This window comes from Aulostomus chinensis, chromosome 18, assembly GCF_037954235.1.
Source record: "Aulostomus chinensis isolate RoL2024-O1b breed Wild chromosome 18, RoL_Achi_v1.0, whole genome shotgun sequence".
NCBI lineage: Eukaryota > Metazoa > Chordata > Actinopteri > Syngnathiformes > Aulostomidae > Aulostomus > Aulostomus chinensis.
In genome coordinates, this window is record NC_141337.1 from 8,234,038 (window position 1) to 8,248,248 (window position 14,211).

Here is a 14,211-nt window from a genome sequence, read left to right on the forward strand (position 1 = left end):
TATTAACTACCTACAAAAGCAAAATACGACCAGAAGAACAAAGACAATTGAAGATCATTTCAATAAAAGTCCGCCATTAAATATGAAATCCCTTTCCATGAAACTGGAAACCAAAGCGTGAGAAGGCTGATAGAAAAGGTGACGTCTAGAAACACAGCGCTTGTAACAACAAATACATGGTTTATTGACCCTTTTACCATCTGCTTTCCCTTCACACCGAGAGAACATCGCCCCCTTGTGTCACACTAGGAGAAGTGCAATAGCCCGCCTGGGATTTCATGCACATATGGAGTCTATACAACATTGAAAAAAGAAGAAGAAGAAAAAAAAAACACGAATGGACAATAAAACTATGTTTACAATACAATATTTGATGTTTTTTGCCCTTTTTCTAAACCATCATAATCTGATAAACATGGGGGGTGGGGGGGGGGGGTGGGAATGGATGCTGATGAGCTAGTTTGCATCTCTAGACCGCAAATACCTTGTTATTCCTAAATACATTAGAAATATTCAAACCAGTTACATATAGAAACATCTGCTGTGCGTCACAGACAGCTGGATGGTCGGCACATCAAAATCTTAGCGTGGATTAGTGGTGATATGGTTGCAGCATCACACACTTTTAAACGGAGATTATTAGAGTGTGACTTGAGAGTGAGAAGAGAGGAATTTGTGTTAGATGCAGGGAGTTTGTGAGGAAAATATCATTGTACAAGCAGTTATTATATACTCAGTAGAAATGATTTTACATCCTTCAGACAAAAAGTTGCTCGTCCTTCCCCGAGTGGCTGCGCCTCAGTTTCAGACCAGACAGGATTTTCTGGGCCGGTGAAGTCAGGTTCTGCTCAGCAGTCTTTGGAGCCCGGCATAAAGCTTTTCTGGGCCCAGGACTTTGTCTATTATTGGACAGATTTAGATCCTCTGGACTCGCAGCCATCAGTTCCTGAGAGGACTCCTGTGTTGCACTGGAGGACGTTGTAGTAGATGTGAATGATGAGTCCAGTCCCAGCATGTACTGCACCACCTCACGGGGGCTCAGCGGGACGTCCATTCTGTTCTCTGCAGTGACGGAGGCCTGGTGGGACTGGCAGCTGTTCTCACAGGAGAGATCCAAGCTTTGGGAAAATCTCGGTTTTCCGGGCTCAGGAGAGGAGCTGCGGCTGCTGTCTGCACTCCCTGCAAGGTCCCTCACTGGAGTCGCCGCCTGGTTGGCTGCACGACTCAGGCTGGAGGGTCGAGGTCCTGGTTTATGATGACGGTGATACTTCACAGGCTGTCTGGTGAAGCGGTAGTGCGGCTTGGTCACCGAGACACAGATGGATTCCCCTGAGTTCACACCTTGAATGTCACTTGATGCTCCCTTCATAGCCAGGACTGGAGCTGAAGAGGGAGAACATCAAAGTACTGAAAGATTAACTTAATCTGCGCATTGTTTTCAGGCTGTTTGAGCAGTTTGTAACCCCAAGCTAGAGTATTTTGGTGGCCTAAGGTCAAAGGTTAAGGCCAATGTGGCACCATATGACTGCAATATCTAAGAAAGACTTTGTGGGAATTTCTTCTAATTTGGCAAAAACGTCCACTGGAACTCAAGGGAGAACTGAAAAGACTTTGGTGGTCAAAGGTCGAGGTTATCAAGGGATTTTTGGGGGAAACTTCATTACAACTGACACAAATGTCCACATCCATGTCTTGTGTATTTTATGGCAGGAATATATTGCGTTGTAAGGTACTATGTTTGGACATGTCGGGCTTTTCAAACACTTACAGACTAATATAGAATGCAGTATTTACAGGACTATGTCCTATTTAGGTCAATTTAATTACATTTTAATGACAGTAAGCCACACAACACGAAGATACACAACCACTAGTTTTTGCTTGTATGTAAAATCTACCAGTGTTTGTATAAAGATTTCTTGAAATAAGATGTATTGTCTTTTTTTAAGCCTTCTGATGCTACTGGGATGGGATTCTTATTAAGTGATTCTCTAAATTAGATTTTGTTTTTAACTAAAATTGGACCAAAAACTCTGCAGTATTTGTTGTTTTTGCAGTGTCATGTATTTATTTGAAGCCAGGAAGCTGTGGTTGCCAGAGTGAAGGGAGCGGAACTTCAAGAAGAGCAAAGCAAAAGAACAGGAGATGAAACCTGAGACTTTCAAGTCAGCACTAACAGTATTTCCTTGAAGAAAAAGTCTGTGCTGTGTGGCATAAATTGTCTGAATATTCTCTTAATAACTCTAAGATTTTTCAACAAAAGCAAAGTCACAGAAAAACAGAATCCCAAAGAACATTTAAGAACTCAGCTCATCTAGTTTGACAGAAGGTAGCAACAGTGAAAGATGGAAGGAAGTCTAATTTCTAAAAATAACTAGAGGAAATGTATAAACAGCGAAAAAAAGGGAAGTGCAACCAACGCTTTTGCACCCACACATCTCAGCTACTGAGTTACTGACAAACCAAGAGACAATTTACAAGCTGAATGTTTTCTACCTACACAGTAATCACACAGAATTAATTAAACCGTGTCCTTAAGCAACAAAGGTACAAACTACAACAACAATCTTAATAAACCAACATGTACAAAAAAAACGAAGATATCACACCTACAGATTGAATTCTATCATGATCCTGCTCTCAACTACATCCCCGCCTACCTGCTCTGTCAGTGGCTTCAGGGCTGAGCTGGTCTACAGCCTCATTGGACGACGACTTGTCAGATATATAACCCTCGCTTGACTCTCTCTTGATTGTTCGATTCTGTTGGAATGACACAGGTTGAGTAGTTCCCTCGAAACCGAAAATACTGCATTGTTACAGACGACTGACCCATTTATATCAGCAATTCACGGCTTTATAGATAAATACATTTTAAACTGTGAGGTTGTGTTGTTACCAGTACTGACCGCATTTACACCTCCCTTGAGACTTTACTTTGCTCAGATTTTACTCGCCAGCAGTGAAACAACCACATAATAGAGTGTGAAAGGACAGAGTGAACGCAGGAAGAGCGGTAGGAAAGCAGCAGCTGTCCAGATTGTTAATCCTGACAGAATAAACATGTAGTTAAAGTACCAGGTGTCAAGGCTCTTAAAACAACAAGTTAAGCAGGAAAAGTAACTCGGGTGCAAACTCCCTCCCTGCATATATATATATATATATATATATATATATATATATATATATATATATATATATATATATATGTAACTGCTCTGTGGTGGTAGTAGTAGTAGTAGTAGTAGTAGTAGTATTCGGACGGGAATAATCTAACCTCCCGCAGTTTCAACAACTCTGTCACACAACTTACTTCAAGCGAATGTGGTCGGTCTCTGAAGGATGTGCCCTGTCCCTCATCTGGAGGACTGGGAGGTTTAGGAGGGCTTTGTGGAAAGGGGGCAGTGGGCACCTGAGGAGTGGGTGTACTCGGTCTCTGAGGAACACCAAAAACCTTGTCATGGTGTGTGATGAGGAACTCTACAAGTACAGCCTGGAAACTGGTCTCCAGCAGGGCAATCATCGGCATGTCTGTAGAGATCGGCGGCCGCAATAGGGTCGGACCAAACACAATACCCAAGTTACTGGCGGACATCTTGTTTTCAAGGTTCATTGAAACTCTGTGGACACACAAATTCAAAGAAAGCTGAGGCAAAGTTTGATAAAGAACCCCAAAGTAACATTTGAGCTCCGTCGGCTTCACGCTCACTTTAGCAGGTGAGATATCAGGTGCTGCAAAGTGCTGTAGCAATAAGAAGGTAGTTTTTGTAGTAGCTTTTGCAGGTTGTGAACGATGTCCATTATCTCATTAGTGTCTGCTGTTGGTTCCCTTTCACTCAGGAGCTGAATGGTCTTCCCCATCCCGATGAAATCGTTGTACAGGTCGAAGGTTAGGAGAGGTTCTGGAAGCTGAGAGCAAGCAAAAAATTAAGTTGAAGCGATTCGTAATCCAATAATATATTTTGCCTTTGAGGTGTCTTGAGCTCATAATTACATTCTTCTCCCCTGCATTTATTATTTGTCACTCCAGAATGCAGAAAGAACCAGCCATGTATATTTAGCTTGAACCTGATGGTAACTGAAGGTTACCAATTGTCCAAAAATATACCCTCAAGTATATCGTCAGGTGTCATTCACATCTTCTTTATCCAGCCTTATGCTCATTAATCCATTAACACTTGAGTCGAGCTAAAAACAAATCAAATTGTAACACTTTGGCTCTGAACTGTAGGTTTCATGAAGCTGTGGCTTATACTGGATGATCAGAGGTTTTTAAGTGGCATTTTTAGAAAGTTGTTTGTAGTCAGTCAACACTTAGCTTCAAGCTAAATATACGCAGTTGGCTGGAAGAAATGCTGGATGGAAAAATGTATTTGTGAGTTCAAGACACGTATTTGTGAGTACTGGAAGGGAAAATTTTGTTTCCACCACTGTGATCATAGGAAATTTGGTGAAGTTCATGTGTCAACATTTCCTGTACCTCTTTGAAGAAGTGCTTAAGGATAGAGGTGATGTCATGTGGGGAAAGCTCAGAGAGGTCCACCCGCTCCTTCTGAATCTCAAATGCCTGGCAGAGCCTCTGGATTCGAGGCTTGGACCCACTCACACGATACACCCCCTCCGAGGAAATCAAAAACAGTTGAGACCCCCATATCTCTTGACCATTTACATGTTTTGGTGTCGGTAAATAATACCTGGACTGAAAGAGCGCGACTTTCAATCTCAGACGTACAGTGCAGAACCACAAACGGCACTTCGTCTGGCTTGTCTCGTACCAGCAGGGAGAGGTCAGTGCCAAACACTGTCCCCTTGTTGCACTCACACTCCAGCTGGCACACCTCCATGCACTTCCTGTGCAAACCAATGCCACACTGGTGGTGCAACAGAAACAGAGTGCAATAACGACATTAATTCTGTCTATTTCAGTCTGAACTGATGTGTGTGTGTATATCATATATATCTCCCATTTGGCTTCATACCTCCTCGCATTCAACCCCGTTGACGACAATGTAGTTGTCACACTGTTTACATTTAATCATCTTGCTCTTCATCTTCCTGAGTCGGTGTGTGAGTGCAGCTCGTGGAAACATGCGCACTTTGACTGGCTGGCCATCGATGCACTCTGTAGGAAGACGGTACATTCGCGGAGCTTAGTCTAGTTTAAAAAAACAAACCCAACCATGTTTATATGAACAGGCTGCAACCAACCTGATTCTGACGCTATCTCACGGTCGTCCAGGTCATCTGAGAACAAAGTGGTTTTTGGCAGCCTTCTATTTGTGTGAGCTTCAATTATGTATTCCCACAGAACACACAGAGATAGAAACAATAAAATATATTTATCTTTACAAGTTTTCATGTGAATATGAAATAAAAGTGACATTAATATATTCTTACCAGGGCTGGACAGAGATTCTAAGCTACCTCCCATACTTTCACTGTCGCTGTACCCTATTCTCCCTGAAGAGCAGCAAAACGTGTTAAAAAAAAAAACCCAAAAAACAAAATGATAATATGTGTGTATCATATTATTATTATATATATTATCATGTGTAATCCTTACTGAATTCCCCAAGTTGTTTCAAGGGACTTTCATCTATCATAGGAGAGGAATCCTGCACGGAACCAGGAGGATTACTGGTTTTCCTTTTGGTCCTTTCAAATTAAGGGTTAAGACAAACATTTTAGTTAATGACCAGAAGTGAATTTCATTACATTTATAGAATATCAAAATATGTGTACATCAAAGAAAAAAAATTCCCCCAATTTTACTGCCATCAAAACACAACTCATCCGATCGCACCTTTTGACTTGACCCATATACTCCTGGAAGCTGAAGGTTTGGAGTTGCTGCTCAGGTCGGCGTTTACTCAGGATGTACATCAGATAGGGTTCGCCAGGCTCAAGGGACCGACACGCCAGCTCTAGGTTGTGATAGCCGAGGGGGACAGGCTCGATCTGCTGCCGCTGGTAGTGAAACATGTTGACAGTAGCCTGATGCACAGAGGGGGCGGAGCAGATAGCATGATAATAATGAGTGTAATCTACAATAATAGAACCCTGCTTTGCTGATTGATTCTCTCACCAAAAAGGGTGAAATCATGAGAGAATTCCAGTTGATTTCTAAATCCTGCCAGTATGACGCATAATATGCACATTAGTGAAGATTCAGACATGGTTTACCATCATTCCATCTCAGACGTAAGTGTAGATTGTTTCAAATACAAGTGAGGCTCCTACAAGCTTTTGAACTTCATCTGATTTTTAATATCTCTAGTTCTCGGGTTGCCAAAAAGGGAGTTGTAACGCTCAATAGAGGGTGGTGGGGAGTGGTAGCAAGAGAAGAAATCAAAAAAGATCAAGAAATTATTAATAAGGTGAGTAGACTGTACTTACATAGCACCTTTCAACCACATCTGGAATAGTTAGGGCTGCAGTTCAGCCCGATCACCATAGGAGGTGAGGCTCAAACACGTGACCCCACAGTTAAATGCAAATGAACCTGCGACACCTTCAATGTTTCTGATGATAAAAATAATTGCATAACTGCTCTACAAATAGCAGTTTGACTTTAAATGAATTTTGTTTGGATAATATTACTGGCACAAGGGTCTCTGGCACCTTTATCTCTGGGGTCCGGGGCTACAAACACCGGGAATATCTGCTCCACCTGATGCTATAATAAATGTATGTATCTGGGCTTAAATAATTCAACTGAAACTTGGTAGTACTATCACGTGTGTGTGTGTGTGTGTGTGTGTGTGTGCGCGCGCGCATGTGCGAGCGTGTGTACGGATGCTGCATGTATAACAAGGTCTAACCAGGAAGAGAGAAGTTCAGTGTCACGGATACCAACCTCCTTGAGCACGGTGTCTCCCTGACAGATGAGCTTACGGATGTGAGAAATAATTCTCTCTTTGACTTTCACTAACTCATCCTGCTGAATCCTGGCGTCAGACACACACTGCCGGTACAGAAGCTCTGTCTCCAACACCTGAGGGGAGAAAACAGCTGGATGATTTCTCTGGGATTATAAACTCCATCAAAATACGCTCACTTACAGCATTTTTATGTTTTTGTTCTTGCATTAGAAAAAAGAAAAATGGTTTTAATGCAGTGAGTTTAAATCCTGTGAATTTTTACAGAATCAAATTACAACAGATGTTACCAACAAATAAACTTTCCTTTATCCATAAAACTTTGAGCAAACCTCCACTCAGCTGACCTGATTTCTCATAGGCATAACTCAAAATTTAGAATATCTGACACAGAATAATTATTCAAATAATGTCTGAAATTAAACTGTCATGATCATAACATGCATGGATAAAGGCAGGCATTGTCATTCTTAATCCTCTCTTATGCAGTTTGGAAAATATATTAAAAATGCATTCAACTTCATTTTGGGGGGATGTTCACCTTCGTCTGCGCTTCATCTTTGGACTTCCTCCTCTTATCCAGTGTTTTGTTTCCAGCTGTGTCATCCACTGTTTTTGCTGTGACGGCTTTAGCTTTCTCCAGCTCGTCACAGCGCTGGTGGTATTGCTGTTGAGCCTTTTTTAGAGCCGTCACCGCTTCATTCTGAAAACACAGGAGGGAGACACATAGAAGGAGAACAACGCAGATGAGACTGTTTACCCAGTGCATCACGGCACTTCTTCACAGAAACAAATGTTTTTTTGCATCAAATTCTTGTTCAAGTATCCGGTTAGTTGCAATGTCTTAAAGCCGAACAATAATCCCGCCACGCATACCATTCTCCTTTGTTGTTTGGCCCACTGCTCCTTGAATTCTCTGCGCCACTTGTCAATCTCATTCCTCTTGGCCGCCAACGCCTGTGGGACAGAGATACAGGATTAAAGACACCTTAGATCGCAGTTAGGTCTAAAAGATAGAAACGATTCAGTGAAATGTTGATCTGTGCAGATGAACTTTACCTGGTAACAGCGGTTTTGAATGAGTTCTGAAGTCTTTCTGGAGATGGAACTGTTCTTGATGTCTTGCTCCAGTGCCATGGTGTAGATGTACTGAAGGGGCATCTTTTCCTATACAGGTAACGACAACTTTAGTCAGTTTTTCTATTGCAAATTCAAGTGAAATGTTGGACTCCTCCATTGCTAATGTATCACATAATCCATAAATAAAGTCCTACCTGTGATGCAAAATTGGCTTTTGCTCCTTCTGATAACTTGGTGACATTTTTGACAAATTCTTGTTCTGTCGACAAAAAAATCAAAATGGTGTTTGATTTATGTCAGCATATTGTGCCTCACAAGTGAGTGACACACAAATGGATGATGTAGATTCCTATGTCCCTTTGTCAAACCTGCAGGAGCTCCAGCAGATTCAGTCTGTGTGAGTTTTTCCGCTTTAGTGCAATCGGTTGTCTGGGAAATATTTTTGGTTTTGTGTTTGCATCAGCTGTTAATGCGAAACAACAAAGTGACCTCAGGGAGGGAGGAACAGATTCTGCAGGTCAGTGGTTTATCCAGAGACATCTTTTATAAGACAGAAGTTTATCTAAAGACAAAATCAGGGGGAGACAGTTGTTTATCTCGGGACAGAATCCAGGAGACAGACGTTTATCTAAGGGCAGATTCCGGGAGACAGAGGTTGATCTAGGGACAGATACTGGGAGACAGAGGTTTATCTAGGGACAGATTCTGGGAGACAGAGGTTTATCTAAGGACTGAATGTGCCAGACAACAGGGACAGAATATGGGAGTGAATAGTGTGTCTAGAGCTGCACTTATTGTCAACAAACTGGCATCCCAGTGTGCTGTCTAAGGACTCCAAATTCATCCTGTCCTTCCTCTGGCCTGCCAGATTAATCCACCCTTTAATTCTTGTGTGTGTGTGTGTGTGTGTGTGTGTGTGTGTGTGTGTGTGTGTGTGTGTGTGAATCCACAGATGTCCACACTGAGTGAAATAAGATCGGATCATGTTACTGCAGGTTGCAGCATGGTGCTATGATCCATATTACACTCAACCCACAAACACTTGTACCAGTGGTAGATGTTGTAGTAATGTACAAGTAACTGACTTAGAAAAAAACCCATGTAAAACTTGTTGCCATGTTTTTTGCTCCAAATTACAAGATTTCCATTAAACAATCAACATAAGTCAAGAACTAAATGAAAAATAGACCAATTGTCAGTAATTCAACATAATAGATATTATACATAGCAGATATGACAGTGCTCATCATGATTAAACTATGTCCAGAGGAGCTCGTAAGCTTACCCAAGCTGATTCTCTTCTCCATCCAGGCCAGGAGGTCTTTGGCGTAGCGGCACCACATCTTAGCGTACTGCAGCGCCGTCTCCACTCCATCGTCACAGCGACAGAGGGCCAGGTCGCCTTCCTGAGCTGAGAGGGAGTACATCAGCATCACTGGAGGCTCCGCACGCCGTCCTCAGGGATGACACGCTGTCCACTGGGCTGCACCCCACAGTTTGTCCCTCACGGAGGACTCAAACACAACAACAACACATGGATCTAACATAGACCCCAGCCACTCAGCCTTAATTTCAGATTAAGTCAAATTAAAAAACAAAAAAACAAAACAGGAAGTAATGACTTCATGTGGCAAGTGATAGATGACAAACAAGCTCAATATGTCCAAATGGGCACAAATGGGGATGTACCATGTACAGTTTTAGTGAAATAACTTCCCTCCTCCACCTTCTTCCTCTCTCTGGAAGAAGAGATACCTGTTCACTTCCAGCTAGAAAGTTAGACACTAGAGTCACCAATCAGAAAGTTATGCAACAGGGCGTTGATATGACAGCCACTGTGGTTCTCCGTCTCTGACTCACACGAACACAGGGTGGATGATCTGTCACATCAAAGATCTCTCCGCCCCATGCTTTCCCTGCCGTTCCGTGAGTCCTCCGATCTCAGCACAGCTTTCACCAACATGTCACACTTTTAAACAAATCTCCATTTTCTCCATAAGTTAAAGGTTAGAGCACATTTCCACATCATCCTAGAGTCCGCAGCTCAGAAAATTCAGCCATGTTTGACTGACTAGGCACTCGTTGCCAAAGAGCACTTCTTTCTCAAGTTCCTCTCTCAGGCTTGCAGATTTTATTCTACTGTTGTTCATCACCACATCCAGTAAAAAAAAAAGGACTTTTCAAGAGAAATCCACAAAAAACAGCCAGCTCTAAAAATGTCATAGCCTTGTGACTAGATTGTGCATCCTTCCTACTCAGCATATTTAGAAATCAGCCTCCCTGCAGCTTCTGTGCTGAGCTATGGCCTCACTCTCCTGCGATTGAGGATTAGTCTGTCCAAGCCCAGATTGTAGAGTGACGGGCTTTACAGGAGCATAGAGAGGTTTACCTCCTGGTGTGTGACAGCATGGACGGTGTTAAACACAACCAAAGGGAACACAAAAAACAGGATTACTTACATTTTAATGTTTGCTTAGAACTTATATACCTTATTATCAATTACATGAGTTTAAGCATTATCTAAAAGTGAATATAGATTCTAAGTCATATGTGTGTGTGTGTGTGTGTGTGTGTGTATGTGTGTGTATGTGTGTGTATACCAGAGTTTCTGTGCTGCAAGATTAAATCGTGCAAGCTATTTCTTCCCTCAGAGCTCCACTGTGGTCTCTCTGAAATTGCTAATCTCCCACAGTGCTGTGTGACCTGAGGTTGGAGAACTTGGCAGCCACTCCCCTCTTGGTCTGTGAGTAAGTGTTGTGTTTTTCTCAGCCTCCCCTGTATTTACTGCCCAAGCCAGTACAACAGAAACACCTCGGTAGGTGAAAGAGTGCAGCTGTCTCCGGCTTAATCTTCTCTCTTTATCCTAATCTTGTTACAACAGGGCAATTACAACTCACGGCCAGTTATAAGTAAAACAAATAAAGGTTGAAGGGAGACATCAAGTTTCACAAACGGACACGAGCTTCTGCAGTTATGGTAAGATGGGATGTGAGACAGAAACCTGGCGGAACTTCATCCTCTCCAGTAAGGGGCATGAAGGAGCTTGTGGGCAACTGGACACACTGACCCACAGGTGAACATTTCCTTGGGACTTGCCCTGACTAGAAATGTACTTAGACAGTGTGCACATCCACCGAGGCCACTAGAGCACCCTTGTATTATGTCCAGGACTGGAGTCATCGTAAACAGAACAATTCAAGTATTTTTTTCAACCTTTGGCCAGATCCTCCCTCATAAAAGGATTAACAAGCACCAAAATTAAATGAATTGTTCCAATATTGAGACAGAGGGGGATGTTAAAAAACTACAAATGGCTGCAACCATTAAAAAAGGGAAAATATGGGTTGAAAATGACCAGAATTTTCCTTAATGTCTGGATAATATTTCAAAAGTATTAAAACTAAATCTTATTTGTCGCAATTGACGTCCATGAAAAAACAAAAACAAAAACAATTTAGATCCAGAGGCAAGATCACTCTATGGCTTCTTTTCCAGGCCCAAATACATTCCTGGTAAAACCATAACTTTTTTACATAAACCTGCAAACAGACAAACAAACTGAACCAGTCACTGGCAGACGTAACCCCTACTTGGGCAACCAAACTCATTAGAATCTGAACACAACCCCAAACCATCATCACCTTCAAATATAAACAACAGAAATGTCACGTTGTTAGAGTTTCTGGGCTCCATGGGGACTACTGTACCCGATAAAGTCAGTGTTTACGCGACAAAAGGTCTCTCTCACTCACACACACACACACACACACACACACACACACACACACACACACACACACTCATACCTGATGAGTTTTCATCTACTTCATTGAGGACAGGGCGGACATGGGGATGCAAATCTGTACACTGCAAGAAGAGTACAGATGTGAACTCAATAAAGCATCAGTGTCCCTGAACACTGCAAAAAATATATATATACTGTATATATGTGTATATACATAGATATAGATATAGTTATTAATCGTGTCAGACGGATGAGTAATTTTAGAAGCAGAATCCTAATGACTGACATAAGCAACAGACAGAATAATTAAATAAGTCCTTACAGATGCCTCTTGCGGCTTTGCGAGCCCTGCGCTCTCCTCAGTGACGGAGTCACAGTTGGACTGAATGTCTGACAGCAGATCGTCTCCTTCACTGAGGACAGAAACAACATGCAGAGAGAGAAAAACACAAACAGCAAAACAAAAGCTCATACAAAGGAACACACAAACTGATGGAGGGCAACACAGTGAGTGCACATGTCATTCGAATGATCAAAAGCTTTTCGAAAGTAGAATATTAAAGTTATTCTTTGCTGCGACTCGAATCAAAATAATCCCACAACCTACAAGCCACCAAATATCAGTGTCCAACGTTTCAAGCAGGTGGTTGTGAAGCTCCTATAAAGGAGCGACTTCCAACTGTTGTCATTAAATTTGAAAATATCCAAAGAAATGAACCATTCTTGCAAAGCACGACACTAAACAACGACTCAGTAAAGACGCCAGATGAAATATTCTGTACACTGAGAGTTTCATCTTCTTAGGTTGCCAATGATAAAAAAAGGGTTTTCCATCATAGTCTTCAGATCAAACTAAGCAAGGAGAATGTTTCAGGACTTTGCACATACTTACAGAGAGATAAAAGATAATTCAAGATTATCAAATTCTCTGAAGATCTCACTGTATCTCTTGGTTTCTGATTTATGCGGCACCCTCTTTACATCTGCAATCAGAAATGAGAAAGCTATTTCAAGTCACGATCTGGTCTTCAACTTTCTTGTGTTATTCTCACTACAACAAAAACCACTCAAAATACATTTGCAGTATTTCAAATCCAAGATTATTGAGGCCTCATCTGCCTTCACACCATGTCTCTAAGTTCTCTACGAAAGGAATCAACCAGAAGACTGAAACCACCACCGTGACCAGGCAGTATTCATGCAGCATTGTGCTAAAAAGATGCTGTTCTGCTCAATTTCTTAGGAACAAAAGAATTTTATATATATATATATATATATATATATATATATATATATATATATATATATATATATATATATATACATACACACACAAGGAATAAAATGAAACTTACTGAAACCTGTTTTGCTCTATTTTTTGAACTGATCTCTGTGAGGGATACTACAGCCGCAGAAAGTGGCGAATGATTTACGATACAAGTGGTGCAACAAATGAGAAAATGCAATCTTTGTCACAGACAACTCCATTTTGGTCAACCACATCCTGCTTGCAGTTTAACTCGTTGCATAATAAGTCTTGTTTTAATTGCTAGATTTGGTTGGCTTTTATAGATTAACTGAGATCAGGTAATGTGTTTTAGCAAATACAAAATAAAATTATATATATATATATATATATATATATATATATATATATATATATATATATATATATATATATAAAAAATCCGGTGTTCAAAATTAATTGAAAGTCTTTTAATGCTCCAAAATTAGCAATGACAAGTTTGAAAAGATTGAAGTACGTTTACAAAATTCACATGAAAAAAAATGTGCAGAAACAGAATGTGAGGGAACAAAAGAAATACTTAAGGAAGTATCACATTCCTTCGTCCGAGGTGGAGCACCACAAATTCTCACATTATTTTCTATACATGCTACAACCACGTGATGCATGTCTGAAAGCAAGATTCATGTACTATGGTACATTTGCTATTACAACTGATAAAACTCCATGAACGAGTGGCAGCTTTTAAAGCAAAAAAAGGAGAATTGTAGAGCTCATAGGAGATGTGGAACAGTTTCTTCCTATTCATGAAGAAGAAGTAAATTATAAAAAACAATTCTTTTTGTGCTCACCTGTATCCTGGGATAAATCCTTGTTTGGAACTTGCTCTTCCTCCATTTCTATGTATACATAAATATACATAGAAATATATATATATATATTTATATATATAAATATATCTCACCAAAGCCTACTAACACCACTCACACATCATCTACCCTCAGGGTCACACTACAGGACACATAGTGTAGTTGTGATAATAGTGACCGTCATGGTACACACACACACGCACACACACACACACACACACACACACACACACACACACAAAAACACTTCTGGTAGAATATCAGAATGCAGCTGAGTTTTCTGCTCTTCAAATCTTTTCTGTTTGAGTGGAGGTTGGCTAATTCTCTCACTACCAGAAGAAGAGGAAGTGTGTCTTACTGTCAATACAGATAAGCCCCACCTATTCTATCGTG

General features: G+C 41.0%; 1 protein-coding gene across 2 annotated transcripts; it reads right to left on the minus strand.

Annotated features, from left to right (window-relative positions):
• Positions 1–38: 38 nt before the first annotated feature.
• On the minus strand, positions 39–14,106 carry gmip (GEM interacting protein). 2 transcript variants are annotated; one of them, XM_086185529.1, is made up of 21 exons: positions 13,801–14,106; positions 12,596–12,686; positions 12,026–12,116; positions 11,765–11,825; positions 9,244–9,369; positions 8,153–8,217; positions 7,938–8,045; positions 7,755–7,835; positions 7,420–7,581; positions 6,857–6,994; positions 5,804–5,994; positions 5,564–5,655; positions 5,398–5,460; positions 5,209–5,286; positions 4,980–5,122; positions 4,695–4,871; positions 4,481–4,618; positions 3,710–3,909; positions 3,314–3,620; positions 2,661–2,763; positions 39–1,383 (listed from the first exon to the last, which is right to left on the minus strand). In XM_086185529.1, the coding sequence occupies exons 1-21, from the start codon at positions 13,868–13,870 to the stop codon at positions 758–760; spliced, it is 3,111 nt and encodes a 1,036-aa protein (XP_086041655.1). In that variant the 5' UTR covers positions 13,871–14,106; the 3' UTR covers positions 39–757. The 2 variants fall into 2 exon arrangements, with proteins under 2 accessions (XP_086041655.1, XP_086041656.1); XM_086185530.1 differs by lacking the exons at positions 11,765–11,825; positions 12,026–12,116; positions 12,596–12,686; positions 13,801–14,106 and adding an exon at positions 9,819–11,748 and having other exon boundaries at positions 41–1,383.
• Between the last annotated feature and the right edge of the window lie 105 nt (positions 14,107–14,211).

Excerpts from the sequence above, each read along its gene's own strand:
- gmip (XM_086185529.1), bottom strand. The coding sequence starts at position 13,870 with ATGTATATTTATGTATACATAGAAATGGAGGAAGAGCAAGTTCCAAAC. Across the intron at positions 9,370-11,764 it reads AGTAGATGAAAACTCATCAG|CTCAGGAAGGCGACCTGGCC; the intron begins GTATGAGTGTGT and ends ACTCCCTCTCAG. Across the intron at positions 2,764-3,313 it reads ACCGACCACATTCGCTTGAA|AATCGAACAATCAAGAGAGA; the intron begins GTAAGTTGTGTG and ends TCATTCCAACAG.